General features: G+C 39.6%; 1 protein-coding gene across 7 annotated transcripts; it reads left to right on the top strand.

Annotated features, from left to right (window-relative positions):
• The first annotated feature begins 244 nt into the window (after window positions 1–244).
• Window positions 245–24985, top strand: NFYA (nuclear transcription factor Y subunit alpha). 7 transcript variants are annotated; one of them, XM_060021844.1, is made up of 12 exons: window positions 245–285; window positions 2893–3123; window positions 5359–5444; window positions 6465–6612; window positions 8177–8263; window positions 10988–11134; window positions 14774–14905; window positions 15097–15202; window positions 16367–16533; window positions 18909–19082; window positions 19862–19963; window positions 22389–24985. In XM_060021844.1, exons 4-12 carry the CDS (start codon window positions 6538–6540, stop codon window positions 22440–22442), a joined length of 1044 nt encoding a protein of 347 aa, XP_059877827.1. In that variant the 5' UTR covers window positions 245–285; window positions 2893–3123; window positions 5359–5444; window positions 6465–6537; the 3' UTR covers window positions 22443–24985. The 7 variants fall into 7 exon arrangements, with proteins under 7 accessions (XP_059877827.1, XP_059877831.1, XP_059877832.1 ...); XM_060021848.1 differs by lacking the exon at window positions 245–285 and having other exon boundaries at window positions 2781–3123; window positions 8177–8260; XM_060021849.1 differs by lacking the exon at window positions 245–285 and having other exon boundaries at window positions 2783–3123; window positions 16385–16533.

The following is a 24985-nucleotide window of genomic DNA, read 5'->3' as shown; positions in this document are numbered from 1 at the left end:
GGGGTGTGATCCAATCAGGGAAGTGGGCGTGGCTTCAGGGGACGCCTGAGCAGTGCTCCATCAACTGGGGGTGGGGCGAGCCCGAGCTCGGGTTAGGGGGCGTGATCTCAGAGGCGCCTGCGCGGAGGCAGTTGGAGGGAGGCCCGATTCCCCTTTGTTCGGCTTCGCCATTTTGCTAGGCAGCGGCAGTGGCGGCGGCAGCGGCGGCTGGAGCCTCTGATTGGGTTTCGGGGTCCGGTACTGGAGCCAATCAGCGCGGGCAGCGAACCGGGGGAGCGAGGCACGGTGAGTGTGAGGAGCCAATATCCAGCGGCCCAGAGCCGGCCCCAGCGCCCCGATTGGCGGGTCTCGCTGACCACTCAGGAGAGGCCCAGGCGCCCGTCGAGCCCGGGGAGTCAAGCTGAGCCTAGCCGAGCTGGGCTCCCGACGGCCCAGGCTGGAGCCTGCGAGCGCCCCAGGGCACTCCCGGCCGAGGCCTGCAGGGGGCCGCCCCGCGCGGGGATGGCGCCCTCGGGAGCAGGCATCTCGGGGTCCAGAGCCTCGCAGGGTGCCAGAGCCAGTTGGGGATGCGATGCGTCCCCGTCCCCCCGACCCTTAGGCACAGCTTCTCAGGCCCCAGGCCGGGGGGTGTTGGGTTTGCCTGCCACCAAGGCCCCTAAGCTCAGGTATACACACACACGTGGGCCCGGGGCCTTGGCGGTTTCCTCCTGGTCCTTCCGGCCTCCCAGTTAAGCCCGCCCTTGCACTCAACACGCTCTGGCCCTCGGGACGGGAAGTCTCCCCCCGCGGGGCCCGCGCACCCCACCCCTCCGTGAGCGGGTCTGTCTGTCTGCAGCCTTCTGGGTCGGGAGGCAGGCCCGGGGAAGACGCGCGCCGCAGCCATCGGGCCCGCGTGCAGCGCGGAGAGGGGTGGGCCGAAAGGGGGGCCCCGGCCACCCCGCCGTCCCCGCTGTCCCCCTGATCGGTGGAGGGGATCCATTAGTGCACCCACTCCCCGGCCCCGCTGCGCCCCACCTCCCAGCACGCTCGTCCCGGGTCTCCGGCCCGGCGCCGTTACCACCCCCTTTTGGCTCGTCATTTCCTCTCTTCCCCGCCCCGATCGCCGGGCAGAACTGCACACCTCCGTCTTGGAGCGCAACCAGGCGGTCACCCGTCCTTGCCCGGGCTGTAAGGCCTGTCCATTCGGTGCCTGGAACCTCACTATAGAAGGTGGCGAGCCCTGTGCATTCCTTTTCCCGGAGGCTGCACAATTTGCTTTCATTAGTCTTATCTGTTGTTTTTCATCTTGTGAACTCTCGCTCCCTTGGGAATGCACAATTATTTTCTTTTAACCTTTCTGTGTCACTTTGAACGTGTCAGGTTTCACTCATTAGCTCAGTCCACAGCCATCTCTTGGTTTGTTTTTTTCCAGTATGTTGATGTTTTCTCAGCAGGTATTTATAGAAACGTAACAGTCTTGTGGGGTTTTGGTTAGGGTGAAAGGAAATCTCCGTTGACAACCAAGTATCGAACAGTTAGTATGTACCAGGCGTCCATCTGTGTGCTGGGGAGGGAGTGGTTAGAGGTCGATAAGAACCTTCCCAGCCTGGTGGAGACTGACAGGTGAACAGTAATTAATATCTCACGGTTAGTGTTGTAACGGGGCCAAGTTCAGTTCTGTGGTGCACTGATGTGTGAGCTACCAACAGCCCCGGTGGAAGGCCAGCATTGCCACACTTTTGATTGGCCTTGAAGGATAATGGGATTTCTTCGGACAAGAAAGAATGGAAGAGCATTGCTCACAAAGAGAAAAGCAAGTGCAGAGGCACCAAGCTTTGCTGTGTGTTCAAGGGGGAAGAAAGTACAGGGCAGTGGGCAGTTGCCGTGAGAGTTTAGGCTGGAAAGCCCAGTTGGTAAAAACACTTGTATATCTTGCTAAGGAATTTTTCGGAAGCAGTTATTTTGTGGAAATTCGGATAGGAGAAATCTAAAAACACACTTTTTCTAAGATTGGAAAAATAAGTTTCTGGCTTATGGGGTTCTGCTCCACAATAGCAGCTGACTTTGGGGGGAAAAGGAAGATTTTTCTCCTAGGACTTTAAAAGTTTTTACTTATGTGAAGCACCGAGTGCAGCAGTCCTTGCCACATAGAGTAGGCCTTTAGTATAATCACAGTTACTAAGGTCATACAATTGGTAGGTTGCAGAAAACTACTCCTGAGGAGTAGTGCTCTTTCCACTACTAAAAATTTGAGGACAGTTTTTGTTTTCACTTTTTGTAATGAGTTTTTCATTGTTTAAGTCATTTTTAAATTTTATTAAATTCTTAAAATATCTAACAGATGGAGCACTGTGGTTTAGATATTTTTTAGAATGTTTACATTTGCCTTTGGACTGGATGAATACCTTGGTACTTAAAAATGGTTATATCTAGTCACTAAAACACCAGCAAACATTTTTGCTAGACTTCTTTCTAAGCGACAGTTATAGTCTGGTCACTTTTTTGCTAAACCCTTCTAGAGACTCCACCTATCTGCAGAAAAATTTAGCCTGGAATGTTGAGATACAGTAATCTGGCCTTAGCTTTCTCTTGACATGTGGCCTTGTATATACTGTTCATATGTGGAAATTTTTCTCTCCTTGTTTTTATGCTCTATCCTCATTTGGAGCACTCCATTCCCTCCCACTTCATCACATATATAAATCCTGCTCATGCTTAAGACCAGGTCAGATGCCACATTTTTCTAAAGCCTTTTTATCGATTCCCAATAGGAAGAACTCTGTGTCCTCCCTACTCCCATATTTGTTTTTCTCTTAGGGGTTCAGTACAGATTTTTACTCCTTTACTAAATTTAAAGACTCTTTGAAGTTAAAATCTTAGTCACAGTTTTACTTTTATTTCTAAAACCTTCAGGACGGTGTCTGACAGGTGGTACATCATAAGTGGAGATTAAGAAGCAAGTTAGGAACTGCAATCCAGAACCTTTTGGATGATGGGGAAGCTGGACAGCCCTTTATTCTCTAGTCTTTTATCAAACACAGATCAGAACCTGTTTGTTGAGTTGTGAAGTCAATTTAGTGGGCCAATGCTGGTAATTTTTTACAATAGAATAGAAACTATCACAGTTCATCTTATGTTATGAAGGTAAGTATTCATGAAACTTTTGTTTTAGTTACTTTTTTAATATGTTGCATGTGCATTTGTGATGTGAAATGTTTTTCTTACTGTGAGTTGTCAGCAAAGTTTGAAAGCTGCCGTTCTAGTTTTTACCTGGTAGTGATTGTCAAATATGATAATTCTATGGGGTTTTTCACTTGCTTGTAGTTGAGTTTCTGGAAGTTTTAGCTTTAAAATAAAAATGTGTGTGGTTCCACAATGAATGGATTCCACAATGAAGTAATTAGCTGCATTTCAGGTTCTGCAGCTTGAAGTGAAGAGGAAGGGAAATTTTCTTGCTAACCGGAATAAACATACTCACTTTCTCTCTTTGAGGAAAAAACATTCAAACTTTGAGTTAGGAGTGAGAGCTAGACAGACTAAAGCTGGCTGGCTTAATTCTGTCAGAATGTGGCCGAAAGGCACTTGAGGAAAGACGACGATGTTTGCAGTTCTGCTGATTGAAGCTCACAGTAATGGGAACACATGGCTTCATAGAAGCCAGTTGCGTCCAGCCTTCACCATTAGCAGTCTCAGTATCATGCTCCACGCTGAATCGCTCCCTCGTTAATATGACAGAGAATTGCTGTTAGACTTGAAGCTGCTTCCTTTTGACCCTTCAAAGTATAGTGGATTTAAGTGTTTTTAAATTGCAGCATTTGTATTACCAGGGTAAACTAGTTAAGAAGAAAATCTGCATGACGTTTTATTAGTCATTTCCCTGCACTTCCAGTGCGATGTAAACTTCTGGAAATGAGCGGTCAAGGAAAAAATCTTATATAGGAAGGGGATTTGGGGTGGGGTGGGTTGTTAAAATATAGAGGACATTCCTTCCTGATCCTTATTTTTTTTAATCAACTCTTTTGAGATATAGTTTAGACTTAAAGGATAATCATTTTAAGTGTACATTTTGATGAATTTTGACAAATTTACACACCTATGCAACCACCAGCACAGTGAAAATATAAAACATTTTATCTCCCCAGAAAAGTTCCAAATGTTCTATTCCAGTCAACTTCCCACCTTCCCCTCTTCCCCCTTTTCCATTTCCAGGAAACCACTGATCTGCTCTCTGTCTCTAGATTACTGTTACCTATTCAGGGTTTCATATAAATGCAATCACACCACTGTTTTGTATCATGACCCTTAATTTTTAATTTTATTAGTTTAGAAATATAAATGTATTGTGTGTATTGCAGTTAGAGACAAGATAGAGTTCAGGGAAGACCATTCGCTTCCCTGGAAGAGCCACTTCGTCTGGCTGCAAATCTGATTTTCTGTGCTGTTCCCAGAATCTCTCAGGAGCCAACTGAGTCACCCAATTCAGAAGAGACATAAAAATCAGAAAGCCAGTTTTTCAGTATGCAATGAGAAATAACTATCAAGTTTACTTGTGTTTCTGATCATATCTGCTCCCTGTCGGCTACTGTATATGTAAATCCAAATTATAGCTAGATGTGTGCTTGGTGAGTATTCCATTAGAGCAAGGGTAGCGAGTTGAAGAACCACATGGCCACACACCATCATGCTGTGATGACATAGTCATCCTGTCACTTGTTTATAACTCCTACACTCTTATACTACATACCAATTTGGTTATGAGTAGTAGGCTCATTCGATTTTCTTTTTTTTTTTTTTTTTTTTTTTTGCGGTACGCGGGCCTCTCACTGTTGTGGCCTCCTGTTGCGGAGCAACAGGCTCCGGACGCGCAGGCTCAGCGGCCATGGCTCAGGGGCACAGCAGCTCCGCGGCATGTGGGATCTTCCTGGACCGGGGCACGAACCCGTGTTCCCTGCATCGGCAGGCGGACTCTCAATCGCTGCGCCACCAGGGAAGCCCCTCATTCGATTTTTATTAGATTTTCCTCCCAACATTTTAGTATAAAAATTTTCAAACATACAGTAAAGTTGAAAGTGTTTTACAATAAACACCTGTATACCCTTCATCTAGAGTCTACTGTTAATGTACTATACTTGCCTTTTCAGAGAGATACCTGTATATATATCTCTCTCCATCTATTCATCCATCGATATACTTCTTCCTAATATTTGGGCACGCACTTGAATATATTTTGATTTCTTCACATCACATTGAGACACTTTACAATCATGCTGGGTGATTCATATCCTCCACCATGTGTGGATTTGTGGAGAGTGGTGCACTGCTTTGCTGCTGTGATGTGCAGATCATGTAACCCACATAACTTTGTCATTCAAATTTTAGAATTCATGAAGGCCTGGAGAAAAGTTTGGGGAAAGATTTATCTACATTTTGCTTATATACAGCTGTACCTCCCCCATGTTTCCAAGGTGAATTACCCTTTGATAATTTATATAATTTAAAATTTTTGAATCAGATCTTTATTCAAGGTTCTCAAATATCACTTCAGTTTATCTAATTGTGTGCTTATTTCAAAAAGGAGCTTTCAGCTGTTAAAGTGTATGAGAATAGTAAATTTGGGCATTGACTGCATATTTGATATTAAGAGCTTACAAATTTTTTAACGTTTTGAAGTAATTGTAGAGGCACAATGTCATTGTGATAAAACGATAAAGAAAAGAATCTACTCTTTGGAGATAGATACTGACGTATTTTTGGAGTTTGGAATAATAAAGTGTCTGGGATTTGCTTCAGAATAATGCAGGGGTGGGTGGAAAGTGGATAAGATATATGTGGAATAAGATTGACCATGGGTTGAAAATTGTTGAAGTTGGGTAATGGCCATAGGGGTTCATTATAATGTTCTCACTATTTTGATACATTTTTGAAAATTATCATAGTAAAAGTTAAAATTATACAATAAAGGGTGGGGTATTATTAGGCATTCAGATTCATGACTGAGGAAAACTTAAACTCTTTTCAGAGAAAATCATAGCCTGCTGTTGCTGTAATTCCTTTTTATTCCTTGCTCTGGATTAAAACACAAACTCCTAAACCTTTGCTCGGTCTTTCTTACTTAACACTACTTAATGGAGATTTTGATAAGCAACGTGTTTGACTTCAGGTCTGGGTAATTACTTACTAAATAATAAACCCTGAAATTTTAAATTGCTTGCCATGTGTAGTGCAAATGTGTTACAAATTAAAGAAACTGTTCTCTAAAGTACATGTGCAGACCTGAAAATCAGTGTTAAATAGGCCTTGTAACAAAGTGATGTTGTAGCTTAATGAGAATTTCTTAAGTGTTGCTCTAGTAGTTTTGAAAGGAAAGTTTGCTGATGAGAAATGACAGAGCATTTTTTACATATGTTAAATAGCGTTATCAAGGTTAAGCATCTGGTGAAGCCTTTATTAACAATCTCACTTTACTTTTCCTACCTTTCTAATAGGAGTGCATCCTGAAGTCTTCTAGGATCTCCAGAGTGAAAATCACTGTGGTCAAGACTCTAACTTGGAGGGACCATGGAACAGTATACAGCAAACAGCAATAGTTCAACAGAGCAGATTGTTGTACAGGCTGGACAGATTCAGCAGCAGGTATGGAAGTAAAACTGCTTTAAACATCACAGCAAAAGAGCTGATAATAGCACTGCTCAGTAGCGGAATCGAGAGGTCTCAGATCTTATAAGAGTGGGTCTGGTGACTTGTGCCGAAGTGCTTTTCAAAGATTGGATTTTTTGCAGTTTCTCTCATTTTCTCTGTTCAGAAGTCTATATCCAGTCCATAACCACTTAGAATTTGATTTCATGGGAGCCTGGTTTAATAGAAAATTGCCCCCTTTTATCGTATTAGAAATCAAACACCTAGTCTGTTTTCAGATGGAATTATGGAGGGGTTTTTTTTGTTCTTCCTGGATTCAATTTGGTTGTTTCTCTTATTGATTAAGCTACCTTGTGGTCTAGTAAGGCTTTGGCCACAGTAAACAAACCAAGATAGCTTCTAAGAAATCCACTGTCCTTTGATTTGATCCATCACAGTGCTTATTTTGAAAAGCTCTAGTTTAACATGAGGATAATATTTAGATAGCCACACTTATGGGTAGCATATATTAGAAAGGAATTCCCTGCTGCTGGTTTATCCTAATTAATATAGGTTGCCTTCTTGAATTTATACACAGATTACATTTTCTGATGATTTATACCTGGCTTTATTTTAGGAAAACTTCACTGGTTTTTTCTCCCTGGAAGAAAAGAAATTTATTATGCATTGATTTAACCTTAGGCCAAGATTGGGAATGTTTTATTTCCAAAATGGAACTTAGATAATATAGAAAAGTAGTTAGTAGGGAGGGCAGAGGATGTTTTGATGGTGAGTTGTTCCATCTAATGATCAAAGAAAGGAGCTACCCTTGATTAAAAGAGATTAATTATCGAAATTCCTTTGCTGGCTTTTCCTTCCACGTAACTGCAGCTTCCTTCAACTGCCTTGGTAGAAAAGGGGATTCCACAGAGGACCCTCCATTCGTACCAATGCCCTGGTGGGTGAATTCTTGTTCTGTCAGAACTTACTATTAGGAGTAATAAAAATTAGGTTAAATCTGTGAAAACATTGCTTCTAAGGTAGTCCAGCTGAGTAGGAGTAATCCTAGTTTGGGGACACAAGAGCAGTGACCTCTTGAAGATGATTTTGGCTCTAGTGATTACCTTCATTCTTCCTTTCTGGGGATTGCATTTCAGTTCCAGAAATTCTTCATTGTAGCTTCAAAGCTGCTAAAACCTGATTAACTTTTTTGTTCTTGTGAATTCAATGGAGGAAATAAAAAGAGCTTTAAAATAACTTCACGAAGAAGGATCAAATACCTATTTTTGGAGGGAAGGACTGTGTTAAAAATGTTTTTGTTAATGATGTCAGCTATATTGGGTTTTTTGAGTCATGGAAGTGTGTTTTGAGTTCCACTCTGGGGACAAAGGGCTAATATCTGTAATCTGTTACTTCAACAAAACAGCTTCAGTATAGGGAGTCTACAGTTTGAAAGTCCTGTGTAGGGTGGGGCTATTGAAAGAAGACCCTCCCTCTCCCATAAGAGGTAAGGTGACCTCATGTCTTGAACTATACATTTCCTTCCTGACACATTTCAAGCTCTTCCTGTTCCTGTTCTCAGCAGCAGGGTGGTGTTACTGCTGTCCAGTTGCAGACTGAGGCCCAGGTGGCATCCGCCTCAGGCCAGCAAGTCCAGACCCTCCAGGTAGTGGTGCCCTCTCTGATTCTCTGTAAGCACTGCATGAACTTCTCCTCTCCTCATGTTTGGTGCTGTTTGTGGTAGGATCTCATGGAGAAATGGCAAAGTCAGTTGCATGTCTTTGATGCTGCTAACTTGTCTTTGAGGCTTAGAAGATGCCAGTTTCCTAATGTTTCATGCTAAATCATGTAGTGACCCCAGTATCAATTTTCTGAAAAGTGCCGTTTGGCTAATGTTTCTTTGGGAATGTCTGGGAAAGAATCAGTATAAGGGACAGGAAGAAATTCTTACAAGTGGCTTTAGAACCTATTTAGAGATCAAACTGTAATAAGATTGCATGGTAACTTTTCTTGAGTTTGTATTATGATAGTGGAGAAGAAAATATATACATTTTACTAGGGTAGATTGTGCTTTATTTTTATTAAAAGGACAACTTGGCTGTCCTGTCCTGCAATAATGATTGCACTTGACAAGATTGATCTAATCTCTGAATCTTGTTAATCTCTTAACTGCTATCTTTTCATTACCTTTCTTGGGGAAATAATGACTTGTCTTATTGTTAGATCTGCAGAGATTGCCCCATAGCTCTTGGACAGAGGTGGAATATGCTTTCTGTAAGTCTTAAGTATTATAGCCACCATTAGAATTCCTACTTAAACAATGCAGTTTCCTAACGTTATGTGTGACCAAGTTAAATATGTAAATTGGGGTTATATTTTGGCCGGTTCCTATATAAAGATAAGTGAAGAAGCATAAGTCTTTTCTGAGTTTATAGGTTACTTTAACTAAAATGACCATATTTTTGAGAAATTGACAAGATTTGAGTACCCTGCCTTTTTCCCTCCATTGAATGGAAATGATTCAGAGTAGGACCGAGAATGTAAAACTGGCATCTCACTTTATTATTAGTGCTGCTTAGCAAGTATCCTGCAGTGAACTACCCCTTATTGTACTCATTTCACTTTACCCTTTCAGCCCCACTCCCAAACCTGCCACTCATAGTGTTTGATGATGATGTACAGCCAATTCCGCACATAAATTAAGCTGAAATAAGCTGAGCTCATAGGTACTCCCAAACTATATTCAAATCTCAGTTCAGCAGTTTGTGATTCATGTTTCTCATGCTTGCTTCATCTTATTGAAATATAAAACAGTACTGTCATTAACCACTTGTGGAATGGGAATGTAACCTGCTCTTAACTGTATGGCTTCTTGTCTGATGCATGTATGCTTGTATTCATTCACATGTTGTAAAAACAGTGGGTTCCTTGGAGTCTCAAATAGTTCATCGTGTGCATATATAGGGAAAAGTGTGTCAATGAAGGGAAAAGTTAAGATGATGGATAGCCAGAAAATTACTAATAGCTGTGCCTTAAAACTTGTGTTTCCTACTTTAGGCAGATTTTATTTAAAGAAAGGGAGGTACTTTATGAAAATAATGGAAACCTTTCCTCTAGCGCTCTCAGTATTTTGGAGAATTTTAAATACTTCTTTCAGTTAGTCGTGCAATAAATATTCTGGAAAGTCTTTCCTCATAGAACATATGCAAGTCTTTAAAAAGTAAAGTGGAATTTCTCAATGAACAGTTTAACAAAACACAGGATTTGAATGTTCCTGAAGATTATGATATGCTTGGGGGTCGGGGGAGGCTTAATATCTAATCTACTAATCTAGGACAGATCGGTCTTTTAACTAATTCCTCTTATTTGAACATACTTTCACTAGCATTAATAATGATTATTTCAGATATATGGATTTTCTTTTGATCTGTTACAAATAATTCCTCAAAACAAAGATAGAAAGTTTGGACTTTCAGCTATTCTATTGAACAAAAGTGGCTTATTTTTTGGCTTTCAGAATGCAGTTGGCTAGATATTTTTATATTGAGACTCAAGATGTCACAGAGCACTTACAATGCCCCAGCTTCTAGAGTAATCCATTTACTCATTGGAGCTTGAAAGTTGGGAGTTTTTGGTGCACTTGAGCGCTTTGTATAATTTTCATATTTGTTAAAGCTAAAATAACTATGCAGGTATTGCAGGGTCCAGTGTGAGAAGTTCCACCACAGAGATTGCAAACTGACCAGCAATATATTTCTAGGCGTTTTTGCTAGTGGGCTCCTTGAACAACCACAGGATTAGAATTCTTAGTGAGGTGAAGAGGGTAGAAGATATATGTTTCATTTATGCTTGAGAAACTGTAGGGAGGAAGGGCATTCTATAAAAGCTCCCAGAGCTGCTCACTACCTAACCTGGAGTGGTTGCTAGGTTCAGTTTGATTTACTCCTTACAAGTTACTTAGAATTTATTTGCAGTCAACCACCATCCCCACCATCAGCCCTCCCTCTCATTGCCTCCTCTCCAGCCTTCACTAGAGAGTATTCCTGGATATTGGTCTAAAAACAAAAATAATAGCCTTGATGATTTGATTAAATACTTCTCATGGGTTTAGCCTGTATTTGATGATAAATGCCTTGTATCTATTGAGACTTCCCAAAGACTGCTTATTCTCCATTATATCTGACCTTAAAGTATTCAGCTTGGCATTTAGTCAAAGATACTGTATTTTCAAAGAAGACTACTTGAGGATGAGGACTTGAGACTTATTTTCTTAGTGTCTCTCCTACCTTCTCCTCCTCTAGCAAGGCAGCAGAGTAGATGCAGTGATTGTCTTTTGGTAAAAACCATTTTGTGTCTTATGTTATTTCATTGTTCTTATTTTACTTTATTTTAGGTCCAGGGGCAGCCATTAATGGTACAAGTCAGTGGAGGCCAGTTAATCACATCAACTGGCCAACCCATCATGGTCCAGGCTGTTCCTGGTGGACAAGGTCAAACCATCATGCAAGTACCTGTATCTGGGACACAGGGTTTGCAGCAGGTGAGTGGTATTGTTAAAAATGTTTAGACAGAATAATAGGATACAGGTTTTAAGAAATAGGTTGTTGCAAACTGAAAATTGATATTGCACTTAATTGTTTCTTACTTTCTGTTCGCATTTAGTCGATTTCCCACCTTTGTAGTGTCAGTGATATAAAGCAGAGCTATACAGAAATTGGACATCTCTGGTAAGGACTAAGATATTAGACGTGATCTCAAATCAATGTAAAGAATATAAAAAGAATCTAGTTTAATAAAAGTAATTCATTGGTGTGATCTCAGTTGGCACTTCTGGGCACTGGGGGAGGGAATTTTATAGTCTTCATTTCCTTCCATGTAATTTATAACTTGAGTTATCTAGGAAGTGATGGAAATATTTCAGTTCAGACCTGTCGCACACACCTCAAGCTGTACTTAGAGCAAAATTTATAAACTTAAATATTTTAAAAGAACTGCAAATAAACAATGGTATTTCTCTTAGAAAGTTAGGAAAAGAACAAAATGAGCAAAAGATTGGTTAAAATTAATGAAGTAGAAAACCAACAAATGTAGAAAAGTAAATAAAAGCTGATTCCTTAAACAGACATATAGTTAGGTAAATCCACTGGAAAGACTGATTTGGAAACAGAAAACAAAAGTAAACAGGACACACAACTCTGTGGCATCAAATTTTTAGAGGGATTTTTATCTTGTTGGCAAAAATTTTAAACAGTAATTATATCCAGTGCTAGAATGGGTGTGAAGAAAATGAAACACTCATTATTTTTGGTAATTTTCAAATTCTAAAGTCATTTTGGAAAGGTATCTCACTCTTAAATACATAAGCCTTTTGATCTACCTGTCCTGCTTCAGAGAATCTATTCTATAGGAACAAAAGCATCAATATGTAGGGAAAAATATACAAAGACATTTGTACATGCAGCATTCTACTAGCAAAAAAATAAATAAAAAATGGTAGCCTGAGTGTCTGTTAATAAGGATAAAGAAATGGTTGAATACATCATACTGTATTCATATGGAGTGTTATGTCCTTGTTAAAAAGGATGAGCTGTTGGCTTTGGGTGAGGGGTTAATACTGAAGTATTGTTAGTGAGAAATAATTTTCAGAGAGGTATATACTTAAGTAATCTCACCTTTGTAATTAATAGCTAAATCCCAATGAGTATATATGTTTATGAACTTTTTACTAAAATTTTCTCAAGCTGTTTACATCTTTAATTTGTTTTAAGTTACAATTATTTCATTAATGTCTTCATTTTTCTGGAGGAATGTAATATAAGTTGAAAAAATTTGGCTATGCTTGATAAATCAAACTTTTAAGTTTTGCATATTCCCTTGTAGTCTTGTGCACACCTTTCAGACATAGTTATACACATGCATATAGTTTTCATTGTTGTGTGTTTGGTGTTTTTGTTTGTTTTACTTTGCTTTTTTTTATCCCTTACATGATTTTCTTATCATTTTTAATTCCTTCATAACGGTCAATTTGATGAATCAGAATTTCTGATTTACAAAGTGTATTTAGGGATTTTTGTTTTATTTTTCTTTTTTTGCTTTTATAGGTAAGATTACTATAAATGTATTTGAATTTTATAGCTTTATTTTTTCAGTTGAATTTAATCTTATGGTAATTTCTTTGGATTGGAAGAATTGGTTGGGCAAAGGGTAAGATCATTTTTAATGCTATTGGCATATTTTTGCCAAGATAGAGTTTTAGTTAGGATTAAAAATAGTTTCCATGTTTCTCCATGCATAAATGTGTGAGCCTTTAAATATATTTTAGTGTGTGTACTTGCCTCAGTTTCACACTACTGTTTCATTTCTGTCCTTGCTGTCATTGCCTCGTCTCCAACCCCCCCCCTTGCCACTCCCTCTTCTCTGTTGAATAGAAATAGTGTGATTCAGTGCTAGGAACATTGTACCACGAGTGCGATGACCTGACTTCATTCACAGGTCTGCCATTAAACAAACTTTCTGATCTTGGCCAAGTCATTTGAGTGTCAGTTTTCTCATTTGAAAATGCAGTTTATATCAGGTGATTGCTAAGGTTCATTTCAGCTCTAAATTCTGTGATTTTTCAGCTCTAAATTTTGGGATTTTCTCTTTTGGCCTTTAAGAGACATTGAAATGGTTATTTTATTCCCCTCCCTCCAAGCAGGACTGTAACTAATCAAACCATCTTGGAAAATTTATTTTCTGTTAATGTTATATAATATGGCTCTAGGTGAGATCCCATAGCCTCCCTTAGAATGCTTAAAATTTCGATCCATTTTTATTAGAGGTCGCTTTAGTGTTTTTTGAATAACTGTGTCTTTTAGAAGTGTACTTAACCTCTTTTTTGGATTGCATCTTCTGTTTTAGAATTCCAGTGAAATCTATGCTCTCAGATTAATATCCCTGGCTTGATATAGACAATGGAACTAAAGTAGAGAGCCAAAAAATAGATGCAAGAATATTGGAAATTGGTATATAACAAAAATAGTATAAAGTATCAGTGAAGAAATGGTTTAAGAATGATATCAAAAAAGAAAATTATTCTCTACCTCATGCTATATCAAAAATACTTGCTAGATAGATTACAAATCTAAATGGAAAAAAGCATACTTGGAAACATTTATATTCTCTTTACAGGAATATTTTCTTTATGCTGTGGGGTAGAGAAGGATTTCTTAAAGACAAAAAAAAATTGATTTGACTACTTTAAAATAAAAACTTGTATACATCAAAATATATCATAAAACAAAGGTAGAAGACAAAATTTGGAGAAGGTATTTTTAACACTTAACTGGGTTCGTATCCAGAATACATTAAAAAAAAAAATTTTATGTATTGATGAAAATAACAATCCAGTAGAAAAATGGGCAAAGAATATGAATAGATAGAAGAGGAAACCCTATTGACCAGTAATACGTATTCCTTGCTATCCAAAACAGGTAGAAAAAGATCCAGATAACCAGATAAATTTCTTTACTTGTTTATTTACCAACACTTTCTAATTTAATTTGTTAAATCTCAGTGTTGACTGCAGGGATGTCTGATATGATAGTCTCAAACTTTCTATACAAAATCTTTTAAGGATTTTGTATATGCATATTTATAGAATCCCAGTTGGAAAAATTAGAAATTACTTAATTTTTTTTCAATATGTTATTATAAAAAACTTCAAACAGACAAAAACAAAGAGAATGGTATGGTGAATCCTCATCACCCATTTTAACACACAAACTAGTATTATGTTTAAGTAAATCCATTTTCATCTGTATTCCCCTACTCAAGGGTTATTTTGAATATATGTAGTACCATTTCATCTATTAAAAATATGGTATATTAGGTATATTTAGGGTATATTTTTAAATGAACATGCTTTTAAAAATATATACACATGCCAGCCTATCATCGTTTTAAAAACTGACGTTGATTCCTTAATATCATCCAGTATCTAGACAGTGTTCAAAATTCCCCCATTGTTTCATAAATGGAAAACAAGTTATCTCTAATTCATAATAGAGCAAAACAGGACTTCTTTTTTTTCCTCTTTAGGGCATTCCCTGCCTTCTAGAGGAATTTGGGTAACTAACACTCCAGAACCATAGGAGGCCAGTGTCAGCAGGATACTAATCTTTTATGTTCTGTTCCGCAGATACAGTTGGTCCCACCTGGACAGATCCAGATCCAGGGTGGGCAGGCTGTGCAGGTACAGGGCCAGCAGGGCCAGACCCAGCAGATCATCATCCAGCAGCCCCAGACAGCCGTCACTGCTGGCCAGACGCAGGTAATTCCACTGTCCACTGTGTCAACACAGGAGCACAGCTGCTTTGGGAGGGTTAGACAACTGAGTCAGATATTTCACATGTAGTAGAAATGGGGAAGAAAAATTTCTTTTTCTTAAAAAGGACTACATAGTCCTTTTCTTTGTGGTGTCTTTGGAATGCGTTCAATTGTGGCATTATTTATTTCCTACAGACGCAACAGCAGATTGCTGTCCAGGGGCAGCAAGTGGCACAGACTGCCGAGGGGCAGACCATCGTCTATCAGCCAGTTAACGCAGATGGCACCATTCTCCAGCAAGGTACGTGTGCCCGTCATTTCTGTGGCACTTTGGGGGCATCCTTCTTATCCTGAGCAAATGACTGCTTTCGAAATTTTGTGGCGACCTCTATATGACATATTTTTGAAAAACAACAAAATTTCCTCTAAGTCTCCGTTGATTGTTAGTTCCTTGTCACCAATGTGCGACCGTTGTTGATTCCATTTGTAGAACTACAGTGGTTGTTAAAGACAACCACTAGGACCCTACGGATTGTATAAGCTTTTTATTCTTTCTGGGGAGAAATGTTTTCTAAATAGAAGATTAGAAATATGGAGTTTCTTTAGTGGTAGAGACATACATCATAAGTCAAGTTGGCATTTATTGCTATTGCTGCTTTTTTTTTTTTCTGGGCCACTCTTCATTATTAATTTATTCCAAGAAGACTTATATGCCCACTGTGTATATGTAGCACATTACTAAAGTAGTTTTCTTCTCAAAGACCCTCTAGTCTAGTAAGTGAGACATGCATGTGACCAAATAAACACAGTGCATAGCCCTTATTAGAGGTATGTATTCTATGACTAAAGGTTTGACCTGTGATTAAAATTTGGCAGTATACAAGATCCAGTGAGTGCAGTAAGCGTGCTCTCCCATGACTCGGGCCTGAACTGGCAGGAGCTCAGAGAATGATGAACAAATTCTCAAGTGCTGCTGTTGATAGCTTGGGGGCTTGGAGTACCTGGTTTAATTGGAAGTTTTAGTCCTGCAGCTGTTTGACTCATTGTCAATTTAGGGTAGACAAATTAAAAGTTTATAAAAATCTTCATCCTGAAGCAGGTTATTCATATATATAAGAACGGTTGATATAGCTGGAGTCATACTGACCCATAGAAAGGGAAGCCTCCAAACTTTCTGGTCACCCATTGAAAACTATTATTGGAATACCCAGTGAAGTATCCACTTCAAGGGTAGTTTTATTCAGAACTGGAACCCAGATAGTTGATAGAATTTCTAAGATTGTGATTACTTGGATTATATACAGCAAACCAGGGAGAGAATGGAAGAGAGCTTCTTTTCCCCTTGTGCTATTGAGTATGTTTTTCCAGGGTGCATAAGTGTGGGCCACATAGAAGAGGGACTAACTGTGTTCCCTCCTTTCTGTGTACCTGTTTTTTGTTTGTTTTATGTTTTATTTTCTTAAAGTTACAGTCCCTGTTTCAGGCATGATCACCATCCCTGCAGCCAGTTTGGCAGGAGCACAGATTGTTCAGACCGGAGCCAATACCAACACAACCAGCAGTGGGCAAGGGACTGTCACTGTGACACTACCAGTGGCAGGCAATGTGGTCAACTCAGGAGGGATGGTCATGGTAAGAAAATTGATTTTTCATTTCACTGTTCTCACCTGTAATTTGTTTTTCCATGTATCTTTGTCTTTGAAAATTTCTTCAACTTGCAATTTGATATCTCTCATAAAGCTTGTTTATAATGCTGACCTCTTGGGATTGCAATTAATCCCATAAGACACTTACAGAGATCTACTTTTACAATAAGCATTACAACAAACCATAATTCATTCTGGGCACCTACTATGTGCCAGAGACTATTCTAGGTGCTAGAGATATAGCAGAAGATAAACAGATGTATTTGCTTTTCTGTAATCTTATTCATAATTCAAATAATGAAGGGAGATACAAACTACTGATCTTCGGGAAGTGGAAAGTATATTGCCCAGCGTGGGTAAAACAAGAAGTAAGTTCAAAATTAGAAAGATTGTAATCAATAGAGAAACCAAAAACTGTGATGTAGATATATTGGGAAAATAGGGAAGGAGAGTTGGGTGGTGTGAGTGAAAGCTAAATCCTCATATATGTCAAAATAGGATGTCAGTATACAGTACCTAAAATGGATAAATTAAGAATGAGTAGTAGAAACCTGCACAGAAGTAGAGGAACTACCAGAAAAAACAATACAACCATTCAAAGTTGTTATACTTGGGAAGATAGTGGGGCACGGGAGCCCGTTACTTGTTTCCTCATACATTTAGTACAGTGTTTTGTTTTTGTTTGTTTAGGAAAATATGGGTTGAATTATATAGTAAGTTAACAATTTAATTAAATTATTTATATAACTAAAAGCATTTAGTAGCACTTGGTCAATCTGAACCTATGTTCCTTTGTGTTTTCCTTGTGCTCTTTTATTGCCTTACGATTACCATTCATGACCATTAGATGGCAGCAGACATTCCTAGAAAATGGAGCAGTTGTGTGGACAAAAATTTGGACATGGTTGTGTCATTTCTCAGTATGGCTCCTTGGCCCCTATTACAGAATCATCTGGAATCTTTGTTAAAAATGTAGGCCTTCATCATCAAAAAATCTACAAACTAAATGCTGGATGGGGAGAAAAGGGAACCCTCTTGCACTATTGGTGGGAATGTAAATTGGTACAGCCACTATGGAGAATAGTATGGAGGTTCCTTAAAAAACTAAAAATAGAACTACCATACCACCCAGCAGTCCCACTACTGGGCATATACCCTGAGAAAACCATAATTCAAAAAAGAGTCATGTACCACAATGTTGATTGCAGCTCTATTTATAATAGCTAGGACATGGAAGCAACCTAACTGTCCATCAACAGATGAATGGATAAAGAAGATGTGGCACATATATACAATGGAATATTACTCCGCCATAAAAGGAAACGAAATTGAGTTATTTGTAGTGAGGTGGATGGACCTAGAGTCTGTCATACAGAGTGAAGTAAGTCAGAAAGAGAAAAACAAATACCGTATGCTAACACATATATATGGAATCTAAGAGAGAAAGAAAAAGGTCATGAAGAACCTAGGGGTAAGACGGGAATAAAGACACAGACCTACTAAAGCATGGACTTGAGGATGTGGGAGGGGGAAGGGTAAGCGGTGACAAAGTGAGAGAGTGGCACGGACATATATACACTACCAAATGTAAAATAGATAGCTAGTGGGAAGTAGCCGCATAGCACAGGGAGATCAGCTAGGTGGTTTGTGACCACCTAGATGGGTGGGAGGGAGGGACACGCAAGAGGGAAGAGATAGGGGAACATGTATATGTATAACTGATTCACTTTGTTATAAAGCAGAAACTGACACACCATTGTAAAGCAATTATACTCCAATAAAGATGTTAAAAAAAAATACCATATGTTAACACATATATATGGAATCTAAAAAATAAGGTCATGAACCTAGGGGCAGGACGGGAATAAAGATGCAGACCTACTAGAGAATGGACTTGCGGACGTGGGGAGGGGGAAGGGTAAGCTGAGACGAAGTGAGAGAGTGGCATGTACATACATACACTACCAAATGTAAACCGATAGCCAGTGGGAAGCAGCTGCATAGCACAGGGAGATCAGCTCGGTGCTTTGTGACCACCTAGAGGGGTGGGATAGGGAGGGTGGGAGGGAGACGCAAGAGGGAAGAGATATGGGGATATATGTATATGTATAGCTGATTCACTTTGTTATAAAGCAGAAACTAACACCATTATAAAGCAATTTTACTCCAATAAAGATGTTAAAAAAAATAAAATGCAGGCCTTTGGTGTAAATGTTCTCCAAGAATCTGCATTTAACTAAGTGTCCTATAAAAGCTGCTTTTTGTAGCATTCAGAAGAAAACTAACAGGGACCAATAAACTGTCTCCCATGTCCATACTTCATGTCACTAGTTAATAAGCTCTGATTTTCTTTTCACACAGATGGTACCTGGTGCTGGCTCTGTGCCTGCTATCCAGAGAATCCCTCTCCCTGGGGCAGAGATGCTTGAAGAAGAGCCTCTCTATGTGAATGCCAAACAGTACCACCGTATACTTAAGAGGAGGCAAGCCCGGGCTAAATTAGAGGCAGAAGGGAAAATTCCAAAGGAAAGAAGGGTATGTATAACATTGGGAAGGATACAGGATGAGAACGGCAGGGTTCTACTTTTGAAATTACCTTTTATGTAGTTTGTTTCCTTGAGTACCTTCCAAACATTGAAGTTAGATAGCTGTTACCTTTTGTAAAAGCATTTATTATTGCTATATGGAGCTGCAACTGCAATATTTAAAAAATATGACATAAATAGGGTGTTTTTTTTATCTTACGTAAAAGAAGTCCAGAGATAAATTGTCTTGGGCTGTGGTAGCACATTGCCAGTCCTCAAGACCCATTCTCCTCCTTTCTTACTGTCCTGATATTCTTAGTGTGCTGTCCATAGTCCAAGATGACTGTCTGGGCTCTAGCCTCGGAGCAAAGGGAATAAGAAAGGCATTCTTTCACGGAAACATTCAAGAAGTTCCATACATCTCACTAGCCAAAATTTAATTACATGGCCACACCTAACTGCAAATAAGTATAGGAAATGCAGTCTTTTTACTGAGCAGCCAACTAAAATTTGGTTTGTTATTAAAGTGAAAGAGAGGATATATATTGGGAGGTAGGTAGTGATCTCTCTCATATCTTTGGGGAATCTTTATTTAGTTATTACTCTTTTGGCATTTACATTCTTATGATAGTTAGATATGGCTAGCTGCTGTTTATGTTTTCTCCAAAGATTTCTCCATAATACAAGGTCATAATTGCCCCCGGTGGCTTTGATCACAGCTGTCCTAAACTTTTGAGCATTAGACAGCTATGCTAGTTTCAGCTAGTAGTTTTATTTTTCTTATTTTAGAAATACCTGCATGAGTCTCGGCACCGTCACGCCATGGCACGGAAGCGTGGTGAAGGTGGACGATTTTTCTCTCCAAAGGAAAAAGATAGTCCCCATATGCAGGTAAGAAGATTTATACCATTTATTCTTGTCTTTACTGCCTTGTATTTTCTTGGGTGGAAGCCTTCGCATTGTCCTCCTGACATTTTCAAACTAGGTACTAATCAGTCTCTAAACTAGATGCAACATTGTGTGTCTTAGAGCCCTCTTCACCTTAAAAGAACTAAGGTCTTTAATCAGTGGCCTTTTTTCCCTCCAGTCTTTGCCAGTTATTACTATTAATTCCTTCTTGAAATTCTCACTTTTCTTGATTTTCAAAGAACAGGTTTGTTTCTTAGTGTAGTAGTAGTAGCAGCAGCAGCAGCTAACACTTAACTGCTATGTGCCAGCCATTATGTTGAGCACTTTTCTTTTGTAAGCATTTTTTCATTGAATCTTTACAACAAGCTCAAGCCCCATGAGGTAAGAATTATAGTTTCCATTTTACATTTGAATCTGAGGTTTAGAGGGATTAAGTCATTTGCCTAAGGTAAAATATTTAATAAAATGGTGCAACTGAAATTCATACCTAGGCAGTGTAATTCCAGAACTTAGTCTGTAACCATACTGGTTCTTACATCTAATTTCACTGATTATATCGTATTGGCATTTCTAGTCAGTGTGTCCAAAATAGAACTGTTGGTTTTTATTTTATTTTTTTATGACTAAACCAAACACTCATCTCAACAAGTGACATGTCCATTCACCCAGTTATTAAAGCTACAATTGTCCAATTCTTGAAGTCCTCTTGGTTTTAACTCTAAAATATACTCTGAATCAGCTTACTTTTTTCCCTCGTAACTGCTGTCAGCCTGGTCTAACCTGCTCTTCTTTGCTTCAGTTACAGCAGCTGCCTCGTCTCCCTTCTTCCCCTCTTGTGCCCCTCTCCACATCTTAGTGTGATCTTTCTAAACGTGTATCATATCACCTCGCCATCCTGCTTCAATCCCTTCTACTCCCACCCTTTTCCATTTGCACTTAGACTAAAATACAGAGTTCTTAAATCTGAGAGGCCATATCCAGAGGTCTCTTCTACCCCATTATTTTCTCACATCTTCCTTTTCTTTTGAGTGCAATAGTGATAATAATCATATTGTTTTATCTGTGTGATCATGCAGTAGTTATCTCCTTCACTAGACTGTAAGCTGTGTAGAAAGTCGAGGATTGTTGTTCTCGATTGTACTTAGCATGATGCCCACTTAAGAACAAGCACTCAGTAAATGTTTGTTGAATTAATGCGTTCCTCCCATTTACTGATGCTTTATTCTGTATACCCATCACATCCCACCTGCACTACTGTCAAATCTGTCTTTATAAGATGGTGCTTTCTTAATCATGTCAGTCCCGTGCTCAAGGATGCATGCTAGTTGCTCATTGCTTTCTGCAGCAGATCTCAAACTATTTCTGTAAGTTACTTAGCCTCACTTTCTTCACCAGTAAAGTGGGATGCTGTTGATACTTTATAGGAATGTTGGGATTTCATGCAGTAAGTCACATTAGGCACCTGTTTAGCACAGTGCTTAGCGCATGGTGAGAGCTCAGTAGAGGCTGGTTATTGTTCATGCTCACTGATCAAGACCCAGCCTCTGTTCCTACCACCTCCAGAAATGTTTCAGCTTTTTCTTGGATCACACCAGTTGAGGCTTCAGAGTGTTGGAGGAACTGAAGGTGGTTATTGTGGAGTGTTGCAAAAAGCTTCCAAGGACTGATCCTCTCCCCCCTTTTTTTTCCACACTGCACGGCTTACAGGATCTTAGTTCCCCGACCAGGGATTGAACCCAGGCCATGGCAGTGAAAGCGCCAGATCCTAGCCACTGGACCGCCAGGGAACTCCCAAGGGCTGTTCCTTGTCTGAACACTGCAGGTGTTTTGTAAAAGGCAGGCAGTAGGCAGAGTTTAATGGAAAGAAGATTAAATCGGAGCCAAGAGATTTGGGAGTTAGTGCTTGCTGGGCTCCTCCGTAACTTTTTGACTCTTGTCCAGGCAAATCACTTCACCCATCCAGGCTTCAGGTCTATCTACAAAATGAGTGCATTAAAGTAAATTAATTCCAGCGTCCTCTCCAGCCCTGCTAAGTGCTCAGTATTTAAATATGATGATCAGAAAATATACAACATGACTTGGTTTCTCTGGGTCTTTTTCTTAGCCGCCTAAGGACCCTTAATCCTTAAGCATAGAGCACAGCATAGGTGCCTAGAAAAGAGAGATACTCTCAACTCTGGAGTGTTTATTAATGGAATGCCAGGCGAGACTTGGAATCTTTTTATGAATAAGGTGTATTGTCTCTTCTTTGCTAATGGAGCTGCGTCTCAATCCGTGTGTGCAGACTTAGATACATCACAAGCCTTTGGTTTACTTAGTTTGTGTATTTCCCTTGGTGATAAGTAGTGAGAGCCATGAGTTCCCAGTTCTTTTGCAAAGGACTTTAATTGTTATGCTTTCTTTGTAGGATCCAAATCAAGCAGATGAAGAGGCTATGACACAGATCATCCGAGTGTCCTAACCCCAGGCCATGTGATGGAACTGATCACGGTCATGTTCCTCGCACTGTTTCCCACTGTTCCAAGGAAACTGATCACCTCTTCCAATGGGACACTGACGATTACATTCTGCCCTTTTCTACAGGACAGAAACCACTTAGTTTTTAATAAGTGGCTTAGTATTATAATTGCAAGGATGTCTGGCAAATTGAAGTTGCAAGCCTTTGACTCACCCTTTCAGTCAGGACTTATTTCAGACTGTTGGTGACATTGACATTTCATGGATTGGGATGATGCAGGGGACCCATGCCAGCCCAGCAGTACCACACCTAGCACTTAATGTTGACTGGTAATGCCAGCCAGCCATCTCAGCAGAGGAGAACGACCTTCTCAACCTAAACTGCAGTCAGGGAAGCTGCAGCCCACTCCTTCCCATGGATTCCAAACAGCGCCCATCCCTCTGATGGGGGATCTCAGGCTGACTAATGGACACTTTGTATTCAGAGATGGTTTCCAGGCAAGGAAGCTTCATCTCATGATATGGAAACAATAAATTCTCTGAGATACATGCATCTAATCTGTGGTAATAATAAGAATCCCTTCTACCCAGATGATAGGTTGGTATTTTTGGACTCCAGCCAAGAAGAAGCTAACGCTGGGGATAGACTGATAAAAGACTCAAGCACTAAAAATATAGCTGAATCTCTTAGCTTTGACAAGTTGTGGTCTGCTTGTCTGTCGACAGGTCATATGGACTGTAGTTCTTGCTGTGGTTACTTTTAAGACAACTTAGAGTGTGCTGGGCCTTGACACTGCCTTTCCTAAGTAGAGAACAAAATTATAGAACTTCTGTGCCGAAGTGCTGAGGACATTTGTAGTAACTCCTTAACAGAGCAGAACTAGAGATTTTCAATCACAGGCTTTGTGACAGCATTTGGGGAATAGAAAGGTTCATGTTTGTTTCCGTCTAGAAGGACAAAGGGTAGTATATATACTCTGATGTTGTCATAGCACGATTCACCAGTGGATGGATACCTGGGATGGATCATTAAGATGAAGAGAATAATTTACATTTATACTATAACCTTTTAACAAGCACGGAAAGGGAAAAGTCTGAGATTTGGTCCTTGACAATTTCTGGAAAGCACTGTTCAATCAAGCTATCCTGGACATAGTCCAGGTTTGCCTACTAGAGCTTGAGATGTATGTTGGCTTCACTCCTGCGCTTTGTGCTGGCCCTGGAGAGCGAACATTCTCATTCTTCCCATGGCAGCTGATTCTTTGGTGCCAGTTTCTGTTTGTTTCCCCTTTTCTCCGTAGGCATTGTGCGGAAAGGTTTTCACATTGCATCCATGTTCTGGGGATAAACTGCGGACTGGAAATAGAGATTCCTGCAGGGTCAGGAACAGGACCACAACTCCCAGAGTGGATTGTGCCTCAGTAATCTGTTTCTTTTCTAAACGTGGAACCCTGGGAGAACTAAGATGATATTTCAGAAGAGTTGCTGTTTTCTTGGAAACAAAGAAGGAAAACAATCCTTTTGAAGAACATTTGGGTTTGATTTAAATACCAAGAGTAGAGATTGGCTCTTTCTTTGATTTCACTCTAGCTGTATTAAGAAGGAAAAGAAATTAAACCCTCTAAAGAAAACATCACAAAGGGAAATCACTGTAGTGGTACAAAATAGAGGTACAGAGCTATGCAAAGAAAGCAGGAAGTGAAGTATCTCCCAAGTCCCTTGAATCTAGCCATCTGTCCTGGCTTGCGGATGTTAGGCAGGGTTGACCTGTGGGCTCACTAGAAACTTCTGGCTCTTTATGTGAGTTTCAGGTGTTAACTTTATTCAGTAAGCCCCAAGTTCTTCAGATGATAGATTACTAAAAACAATGAAGAGTTTATATCCTTTGGTTTGTTTAGGAACCTTCAAGATGCAGAGTTCAGAAAGAAATTCCTCAGACCTAATTTCTAGTACTTAAGCCAACAACAGTTCTAAAATGCTATTTATTTGTGTCTGTAAGTTTGTACATAGTAATACCAACCTCATATTGTTGCGGATTTTTGTTTTCACGAGTTTGAGTTTGGTTTTATTTGAAATGCTTCAGTTGTCATTTTGTCATTGCCATTTCAGGTAGCTCATGGCCCTTTTATTGTGGTCATTTTAGCACATAATAACCCACAAAGTGGGGGTGAGGTTTGGATTCTTTTGTTACTAGAAGTTCTTTTATTCATTTGTCCTTGTGACTAGTGATGGCTTCATAGATGCAAAAAGAGTGAATGGATGAGTGAATAACTGGTTTAATGCATAGTTCACTTCTTGAGTGCTTTTTTTCACAGGATAATTGTAAATATATATTTTAATTGCACTGGTACATTGAACATGTCAGTGTCTATACCACTGGACCAACAGCATTTTTCTGGCTAATGGGTGCCTGGTAATAATGTCTTGATTTTCCTTTGGGACTCAACTATACGGAAGGTTTTTTCCCTCAGCTGTAGGGGGAGCACAGGTGATTGATCATTGATGTCATTTCAATTGTTATTTTTTAAAATAAATTTATAAAATGCT

This window comes from Delphinus delphis, chromosome 10 (genome assembly GCF_949987515.2).
Source record: "Delphinus delphis chromosome 10, mDelDel1.2, whole genome shotgun sequence".
Taxonomy (NCBI): domain Eukaryota; kingdom Metazoa; phylum Chordata; class Mammalia; order Artiodactyla; family Delphinidae; genus Delphinus; species Delphinus delphis.
Note: the sequence above shows the minus strand (reverse complement) of the source record. Positions and strands in the feature narration are given on the sequence as shown.

Excerpts from the sequence above, each read along its gene's own strand:
- NFYA (XM_060021844.1), top strand. The coding sequence starts at position 6,538 with ATGGAACAGTATACAGCAAACAGCAATAGTTCAACAGAGCAGATTGTT. Across the intron at positions 15,203-16,366 it reads TGGCACCATTCTCCAGCAAG|TTACAGTCCCTGTTTCAGGC; the intron begins GTACGTGTGCCC and ends ATTTTCTTAAAG. Across the intron at positions 19,964-22,388 it reads AAGATAGTCCCCATATGCAG|GATCCAAATCAAGCAGATGA; the intron begins GTAAGAAGATTT and ends CTTTCTTTGTAG.